We start from the raw sequence: 10,030 nt of genomic DNA, 5'->3' as shown, positions 1-10,030 counted from the left end.
TGTCTCTTAACAACACGGACGGTTGGATTGATCCAAATACCCTCATTATGATCATTTCTAATATATGAATCATTTGATATAATATTCTCATCTTGATCATTTCTGGTAAACGATTCAATCTCAACATCAATATCACCTTGATCTCCAGTGTTTTCATCAATTACTTTGTTGGAAAAAAGAACTATAGACCATTTCGTACTTTTCGGATCATTGACATAGAACACTTGTCTAGCTTGAGAGGCTAGAATAAAAGACTCATCTTTGTATCCCACCCTATTAAGATCCACTTGCAAAAATCCTGACTTATCCATTCGAATGCCGTTATTATTTTCAACCCACTTGCAACCAAATATAGGAATCTGAAACTTCTCATAATCAAACACCCAAATGCGCTCGATAACACCAAAATACGACAGATTTGCAAATTTGGGGTTTAAGTCCTTCACACTTGATATGTGCATTGCTTCAGCTACCACGGTGACACCACTATTCTGCATAGTACTTTTATCATCTTGTTCTTTGGTATAAAATGTGTATCCATTAATCGCGTATGCGCTATAAGAAAAAACATGGAAACTTGGACCATATGCTAAGCATCTCAACCTTTCTGTTATTGAAGCGGGATCTGAATAATACTTTGAATAAATATGATCCTTAAACCAAGGTATAAAACATCGATTGTGCTCTCGTACTATCCAATTTTCATTTCTATTGGGATTTAAACCTCGGAGAACATCCTTGTGAATTTCAACATACGGCTCAACCTCATTCTCATGGAGGTAGGTTATAAATCATAATAATCACAGGCCATGTACTGTGTGAGATACTCTGGATACCGTGTGGGTTCATTCCATCAGTAGATAATGCCAAGCGAAGGTTTCTTGATTCTTCTCCAAATTCAGGATAATCATTATCAATTTTCAACCACTGTGGTGAATCTGCCGGATGTCGATACTTTCCATCTATAATTCTTTCATCTGCATGCCAGGTCAAGTGTCTTGAATCGGTTTCACTACGAAACATGCGTCTAAATCTCGGAGTAACAGGAAAATACCACAAGACTTTTGCTGGAGACAACTTGTTCTTATATCACGAGACACCGCATTTAGGACACTCATTTAACGATGCATACTCATTTCGAAACAAAACGCAATCGTTTGGACATGCATGTATCTTATCATAGCTCATGCCAATAGAGCACAACATCTTTTTGGTCTCATATGTTCGATTGGGAAGAACATTATCCTCAGGAAGCATATCTTTCAAAAGGGCTAATAACTCTGTGAAACTTTTATCCGACCATCCATTGCCCGCCTTTAAGTTGTACAACTTTAATACCGCAGACAATCTTGTGAATTTAGTGCAACCATCATACAAAGGTTTCTCTGCATCACTTACCAACCTCTCAAACATTTCGGGACAATCCTTAAGATCTCCTTCAAGTGCTTCTGCAATCTCTTCAACTCGATCACAATCATATGTATCTGCGCCACTATAGTTTGAGGCATAGGTCGTACTATCCCCCGGTTCAACATTCTCGTTACTTTTCTCACCATGCAAATTCCAACATGTATAACTTCGATCAATTCCGTGCCTCATTATATGCGATGTCAACTGAACTGCGTCAACCCGTTTCCCATAACAACAACCCAAGCAAGGACATATCATTCTACTGGGGTCTTCGGCGTGCGCAACGACAAACTTAACGAATTCTGATACCCCATTCTCGTACTCTCTCGACAATCGATTGGAAGACATCCATGTATTATCCATTACTAATTAGAATAAACAAAAAACAATTTCAGAAGAGAAACCAAAAATGGGATGAGACAAAACAATTTCGCTTTATTAAGTTAGTCTCTGTGCAGGGCATTCATGTCTCCAACAACAACCCAAAACCAAAACAATTTTGGTTTATTGAGTTAGTTTCTCAACATTTTCAGATATCCCTGACTTCAATAGCATGAGAATGTATGAACCATGCATTAAGCATTAATGGTATGCACTAATTTGTAGCATAGTTATATATCATCATATAGTTTTTACAAAAGATAAACATTGACTAGAAAATATATATGTAGAATTGTATAATGGTCTAACTGAAAGCTAACAGAAGAATAGTCGACTCTAATTTACTCTATCAAATAACATCCATACCTAAACTTCTTAAGTTACTAGCTACGCTATGTATGCTAGAATAAATACACTCATAAGTTGCATAGTGTACCTTTGATTGGTAGAAGGTGTTTTAGATATTGCTGCCTCCTTTTTCTACATTGAGAAACAAATGGAACAGTTGGTGAAATTTAACCCATAATGCCTAGTCTCCATTGCTAGCATTGCAACACAATAATTATTGTTGAGAATACTCAATAAATGTATGAACCAAGACAAATGAAACCAAAAATGAACAATAGCGAACGTCAGAAGAGAAACCAAGTAATATGAAGATTAGAAAAATACCTATGGTGTCAAAATCGAACAGCTAACAACGAATTAATAGAAAGAGGAAACGTCGTAGATCTAGCAAAGGTGGAAGGAGAACGCCTTAGAAGTAGCGAAAATCGTAGCAGTGAGAACCCTAACGTGAAAAAGAACGAAAATAACAGAGAGTGAAATAACAAAACGCGCAGTATGTTATAATTTTAATGTTTACTAAAGGGGACCTTAGAGGGCGCTTGGGGAAAAAAAGCGCCCTCTAAAGGGGGCCTAAGAGGGCGCTTATGAAAGCGCTCTCTAAGGCTTTCCAAAAGCGCTTTATAAACTGGAAATGCACATGGACTTATAGAGCGCTTTTTTAAAAGCGCCCTCTAAGGGTAACCTTAGAGGGCGCTTTCTAAAAAGCGCCCTGTATTGTTGTCCCTCTATCTCCTCCTTATTTTTTCGCTTCACCTTAGAGGGCGCTTTATTACAAAAGCGCCCTCTAAAGTGCGCTGTCTATTCCAGTTGTTCGCTCCTTATTTTTTCGCTTCACTTTAGAGTGTGCTTTTGTAATAAAGCGCCCTCTAAGGTGCGCTGTCTATTCCAGTTTTTGGCGTAGTGTATCCCCCTTTGGAATTTTTTTGCTAAAACAATCTTTGCAAAATATATCTTGTAAAAACCAATAAACTCAAGAGAAATTCTTTAAAGAAAAAGTACAATAAATAAACTTGGAACTTCTCCAAGATACATCAGAGGAATATGCAGTAGAAAAAGATAAAACCCAACCTCACATAGAATGTCACATCAAAGAGAAATAAACTCTCATGACATATACTTTATGTAGAGAAAAATAAATTCTCCGAGACAGGATGCCAAGATATTTTGTCTGACTTAACAACAACCAAACAACAGACATGAACTACCACTAAGTAAACATGTCATCATTAAGTTAGAAGAGAAAACACATATGCTCCTCTAAATGGCAGAACAGAGGCAAGAACTACTCCCCTTCCATTAGTACTCCCCCTTAAGGGGCAAAAAGCATAACATGGCATAGGCAAAAGAGAGCAAAATACCAAATAACCACACCATTACTCCCCCTTTTTATCCAAAATATTGACAAACAATCATAGAAAAACTGAAAAAGAGGTAGTAGAGCATACAAAATATTATGTTAAAGACGATAACCACTAAAAACGCTCAAATATGCAGGGCATAACCCATAAAACAAATACAGAAGTAATAATCAGACCATATCAGATGTTAAAACTAACATTTGTTTCAGTAGCAACATCTGCATCAGAATTCTCATCCTCATCATTTTCTTCTTCCACATGAATAACCATATTACCATCAGTACCCTCCTCAGTTAAAGCTTTGATCAGTCTTTCTAGTATGATTTTCATTTCAGTGCAAGTTTTGATAGTTTCATCCAAATCCTTGCAGGTATCTTTCAGTCCAACAATTATTCCATCCTTTGAGGTTGAGCTGGCAGTTTCCTTACCAGATGTCATGACAATGTTTGGGACATGTGTCCCTGCAAACAACCTATAATGCAAGGATAAAGGAGACTCAGGTTGTTGACTCAAAATTATTCCACAAATTAGAGAGGGAAAATCAATAAGAATTTTTACAGCAAAAGTACTAGCATGCTTTAGGGTTTTCTTAAAGATATAAGACCCAAAATCAAACTTGGTTTTGGTTCTAACAATGTAAATGAATTTACCCAAACTTGTACTATGGTTGAGGTGTGATTTGTAGGAACCTAATTGGCAGCTCCTATCCTATGAAGCACATCATACTTCACACTCAACTTGCTAGTTGATAGATTTCCCTTTATTGGCCATTGTGACACCAATTTGGCAGTGATTTCTTTGTAAACAATGTTATCAGTTACTTCTACTTCAACCTGCTCATCCTCACACCTCCCCATAAACATGTTAATCACCTAAAGAGAAAACTCCACACATATACCTATAACATACTCCTTTTTGTACTCCTTACTCTTCTTATTGTCACAATCCGTATGAATGTTCACAACGAATTCCTTTACTAGCATTTCATAATACTTACGAAACCTGACAACACTCTTCATTAATCCTGCATTCTCAATAAGACTTATTACCTCCTTATATTCAAGGGCATCCTTAACAAGTTCTCTTTCCAAAGCCAACCTCCTTTGGTACATAAACTTTAGTTTTTCAACATTCTCAACAGAGTGAAAAAAGATGTTGTCAATGGGAACTTCAGGCACATTAGCAGGGACTTTTTTCCCAACAGCTTTCTTTAGAGGCATCATGTCTTGAACATTCAGTTCTACATCATACTCATAGTCACTTGAAGGTGTTTCCTTCCTTTTATTAGTAGGAGTCACAACCTTTCCCTAACCTTTAGTAGGTCCAACAACAACACTTTTCTTGGGAGCTTAAATGCCTTGCTTGCATATGCATCATCCCTCCATGTTTTATTCCTTAATCTTTTAGCAATACTCAGAGCCAATCTCTTTCTAATAGGCTCATCATCAGAATCTAGATCATCAACATTTATAATATTAGTATATTTATCCTTCTTCACACTAGTAATTTCTTCTTCTTCAGACAAATTTTTCTCCTCATCAACATACATACTTTTATCGTCAGGGTCATCTTTCTTACTATCAATTGGAGTTTCGTGCACCACTAAATGGAGGGAAGAGGAAATATTGTTTGCACACCTCCACATCAGTAATTGCTATAACTCTTTAAATATGCATATTCCCAATTTACCCCTTAACTTCTCAAACTGATTTGCATCCAAAGCTTTAGTAAATATATATTCCAGTTGCTTCTCAGTGGTCATATGCTCAAGAGTAACAATTTTGTCCTCAATAAGATCCCTAATAAAATGGTGATAAATATCAATATGCTTTGTTCTTCTATGTTGAATGGGATTCTTGGATATATTGATTGCACTCAGATTGTCACAATATAATATCATGATATCCTGTTTGACATTATATTCCTTTAGTATTTGTTTCATCCAAATCAATTGAGAGCAACTAGTTCTTGTTCTAATATACTCATCCTCAGTTGTAGACAGGGACACGCAATTTTACTTCTTGCTGAACCACGAGATAAGATTGTTTCCCAAGAAGAAACATCCTTTAGAAGTACTTTTTCTATCATCGGTATTACCTGCCTAGTTTACATCATAATATCCTACAAGCATGGAATTAGAACTATGAGAATACAACATACCATACTTACTAGTACCATTGATGTATTTCAAGATCCTCTTCACTTGAGTAATGTGACTGATTTTAGGCTCAGCCTGATATCTAGCACATACTCCTACACCAAAATTGATGTCTAGTTTGCTAGCTGTAAGATACAAAAAACTACCAATCATACTCCTGTATAAACTTTGATCCATATCAAGACTTCTAAGAGCAATCTTATGGATTCAAGACGAGCAACAGGTGAAAAAGTCTCATCAACATCAACCCCTTCAATTTGAGTGTATCCTTGAGCAACAAGCATAGCCTTATTTTTTATCACAATTCCATTTTCATAAGATTTGTTCTTATAAATCCATTTTGTGCCAATAACATTCATCCCTTAAGGCGTAGGAACCAGGTCCCACACTTCATTCCTTTTGATCTGCCTTAGTTCTTCTTACATAACATTGATACATAATTTATTAGTCAAGTCCTCTTTCACATTTTTAGGTTCCAATTTTGAGACAAAACAAGATTTGGATATCACATCTTTGGATCTAGTGGTAACCCCTTCATCAAGATTTCCAATAATAAGTTCCTTTGGAAGATCTTTATGAATTCTGATAGAGGGACCTTTGTTGGCTTGAGGGTTATTTAATTCAGTCCTTGCTGGCTCAATGTTGGACTCAACGTCTTCCATATTTTCTGAAGCATCAGTCTGCTAAGATAATGTTCCAACATCTTCATCGACATCAGTCTCTCTCATAATAATTGAATCATCAACCACAACATTAATAGATTCCATCATGACCTTCGTTCTGGATATAAATACCATGTAAGCTCTGTTATTTGTAGAGTAACCAATAAATATCCCTTCATCATTTTCGGGATCCATCTTTCTCCTCTGTTCACGATCAGCCATAATGTAGCATTTATTCCCAGACACAAGAAAATATTTAACAGTAGGTTTCCTTCCTTTCCACAATTCTTAGAGAGTAGATGATGTACCAGCTCTCAGAGTAACACAATTGTGGATATAGAAAGCAATGTTCATTGCTTCAACCCAAAAATGAAAGGAATACTTTTTTCATGAAGCATGACTCTATCTGATTCTTGTAATGTTTTGTTCTTGCGTTCTACAACTCCATTTTGCTGAGGAGTGATGAGAGATGAGAACTCGTGACCAATACCTTTAGAAAAACAAAATTCAGAAAATTTTTCATTTTCAAACTCCTTGCCATGGTCATTTCTGATTCTGACAATCACATTTTCCTTCTCTCTTTGAAGGCGTTGGCAAAGGTCTTTGAATACATCAAAAGTATCTGATTTTTCTTTGATAAAATTCACCCAAGTAAACCTTGAAAAATCATCAACAACCATATAGACATACTATTTTCCACCAAGAATTTTAACTTGCATAGGCCCCATTAAATCTATATGAAGAAGTTCTAAAACTTTGGAAGCAGTCTGATGTTGCAACTTTGGGAGTGACATCTTGGTTTGCTTCCCAATTTGACACTCACCACAAACTTTACCCTCCTCAATTTTGAGTTTTGGTAGACCTCTAATAACTTCTTTAGACATAATCTTCCTCACACCTTTGAGATTCTAATGTCCAAGCTTCTGGTGCCATAACTTGACTTTATCTTCCCTAGACATTAAACATGTGAAAGTATAAGCAGTTTCTTGTGATGCCCATAAATAGAAATTATCTTTATACCTAACTCCCCTCATCACAACTTCATTCTTCTCATTGGTAACCAAACATTCTGGCTTGGTAAAATTGACTTTTAGACCTTGATCACATAACTAACTAATCATGATGATATTAGCAGTTAATCCTTTTACAAGAAGAATATCGTCAAGTCTAGGAAGTCCGGTACACACTAACTTTCCTATCCCTTTAATTTCACCTTTAACTCCATCATCAAAAGTGACAAAACTAGTGGAACAATACTTAATGTCCACTAAATACTTATTGACCCCTGTCATATTATCATACCCTAATTTTTACCCCTAAGATTTCACATCATTTGCATCATTTTCATAGAATCAAGGTCACAAATAATGGTTATATTTATGTTTTGTTAACCCCTTGAAAATACAAAAATCTATCTTACTTGCTTTGTTCACAAGTTAGGATTTTGCACCAAGGAGTTCAAGTGGTTGACCAATCAAGATTTAGTATGATCCTCAACATGTCAAGCTCATCTACTCACCCATTATGATCAAGAGATTCCCTCCATAAATAATTAGTTTGAATTTTGCATCAACTCAAGTTCATCAAGCTACAATTCATTAGATGCTTCAAATTAGGGTTTTGGTCAAAGTCAGATTGATTTTGACTTTTTAACCAAAACATGATCTCATGCCTTGAAACATGATTAAAAGGTCTCAAATTCTTCCTTATAGTCTACTCATGTGATTCAATTAGCTCAAGAAGTTTGATCTATTGATAGTTGAAGAATTTTGGTTCAATTGATAAAGAGTCAACAGATGCTCAAAGTCAAAGTTTGACTTTTAATATTTTTGGTCAACTATGGGTTCCTCAAGTCAAGGATAAAAGAAATATGGAACTTTATTGAATTTGATCAAGTTAAATCAAGTAAATCAAGAAAATATAAATACTTGTCCAAATTAGGGTTTTGAAAAATTCTCTTAGTTCCAAAATTTCATGTTCAAGTGACCAACTTTTCAATATTGTACCTTCTTCTTCAAGCATCCATTTCAGGAAAACAAAGGCTTCAATTAAAGATGATGTTTGATACTACAAGAATATGAAAATTTGAGGCCAAAATCTTTCTTGAAGTGGAAGATATTAATGGTGAAAGTTGAGGTTTCAAGTTGCTGAAAATTTCAAAACACTCAGAATTTTTTTTCTAAGTCTTTAGCCTTTCCATGTGCATGACTTTATGAACAATTTGCCAATAATCCAGGCAACCATTATTAATGCTTGAGGATTTCATTTAAATAGAATACTTCCTACTTCATCTTGGTGAAAAATTGATTCAAAAAGCCTTTGTCAATTGAGAGAAATGAGTGGCTAAAGTGGAGGTCTCATGTTGTTGATCAATGGCCAAAAATCCAAAACTTTTCTAAGTGTTTTGTTCAGTTTGGTTCATACAGATTTGGAGACAACTTACGGCATTTTTCAAGCATTTCCCTAGATGATATCAACATAAGATTTGATGTATCCCATGATATCTGCAAATTGATACCAAACTTGAGCCAAATTGATCTTTATTTAAGGGACAAAAGTTTGCTCCAATAGTCCATCTTGATTTACATTTTGTGCACTACATGAAAAGTGATTTTGGATCAAAACTTCGTCAACAAGTTATGAGATTCATTCTGAATACTAGAGGTAGCTTGTCCAACCAAGAGAAGAAACTTAGAAATGTCAACTTGCAGCCATGCTAGAGAAAAAGGCTACTTTTACCTTTCACCAGCTTTTTGGTTTTTGATCAATATCCATTGAACAATGCCAACTCTTTATCCAACTTGGTTTAGCTAATTCTCTATAAATTCAGCATTCCATTCATCATCTAGAGAATAAGAAACAAAAGAAGAAACACCAGAAGAAAAAAAAAACTCATCCAAACTCCGAATCACTTTGTGCCATAGCTTGAAAACTCCACTAAAGCCATTTTTCAAATTTTTACTCATCCTTCACTTTCCTTCCTTTTTCTCCACAAACACCTTTCATATACCTTACATAAGCTCATGTATGCATTAAACACAAGTTATAGTACCTCAAACTCCATAATCAAACTTTATTTCTTCCATTTGCTAGATTCGCCCAAAATGATTAAGAAGGTTTCAAGTAATTCTAAACACACCATTGCACTCCTGGGAACACAAGGAAGCTAGAGGGATTATTATTTTTCATCTAGAAGTGCGTTTGAAGATGCAATGGATACACTCAGTTTGGTAAAATTTTCATATTTTGATCTCTACCATTTAATAATCATTTCTGCTCATTCTTGTTACCATTATGCTTGTTATGATGCGAGGAATGAAAGTCCCATGAAAATGGACATCAATTCATCTTGTATGCGATTTAATTTCATTTTGAAATGTTAGATCTTCTCTGAATTTTCTTTGAAATTCGTGAGTTAGGGTCAATATAAATGAAATCTAATGTTATATTTGGATTCCCCATGAAATTCTAAGCAAGATATTATATTCACATGTTTGATTTGGTATAAAAACGAGAAAGCTTTGTTTTAAAAAAAGTTACAGTAATGTCACGAGGAAGAAGATGAAGTTTTGTATTTTTTTTTAATTTTGTTTTAATATATTTTATGTTGGATGCACCCTGTAACGGAAATCCATCATTGGCATATTGGTTAATGTGTTGGTCTAGCGTGTGTTTGTGACATAGGGGTCACGGGTTTGACCCCTCCTAGACCC

The 10,030-nt window shown here is 35.3% G+C and overlaps 1 protein-coding gene across 1 annotated transcript; it reads right to left on the bottom strand.

Annotated features, from left to right (window-relative positions):
• Nucleotides 1–3,677: 3,677 nt before the first annotated feature.
• LOC127086859 (uncharacterized) lies at nt 3,678–6,317 on the bottom strand. The gene is made up of 6 exons (XM_051027677.1): nt 6,092–6,317; nt 5,658–5,780; nt 4,810–5,099; nt 4,475–4,705; nt 4,224–4,369; nt 3,678–4,125 (listed from the first exon to the last, which is right to left on the bottom strand). Exons 1-6 carry the CDS (start codon nt 6,315–6,317, stop codon nt 3,678–3,680), a joined length of 1,464 nt encoding a protein of 487 aa, XP_050883634.1.
• Nucleotides 6,318–10,030: the final 3,713 nt, after the last annotated feature.

Source organism: Lathyrus oleraceus, chromosome 1, assembly GCF_024323335.1.
Source record: "Lathyrus oleraceus cultivar Zhongwan6 chromosome 1, CAAS_Psat_ZW6_1.0, whole genome shotgun sequence".
Lineage (NCBI taxonomy): Eukaryota > Viridiplantae > Streptophyta > Magnoliopsida > Fabales > Fabaceae > Lathyrus > Lathyrus oleraceus.
This window is presented reverse-complemented; position numbering and strand designations above follow the sequence as displayed.

Bases quoted from the DNA above. Each gene is read 5' to 3' on its own strand.
- LOC127086859 (XM_051027677.1), bottom strand. From the start codon at position 6,317: ATGGAAGACGTTGAGTCCAACATTGAGCCAGCAAGGACTGAATTAAAT. The intron at 5,781-6,091 runs GTATCAATGTTA...TGTATCTTACAG, and splicing joins GGACTTGACTAATAAATTAT to CTAGCAAACTAGACATCAAT. The intron at 4,706-4,809 runs GTTAGGGAAAGG...ATGCCTCTAAAG, and splicing joins TGTTGTTGGACCTACTAAAG to AAAGCTGTTGGGAAAAAAGT.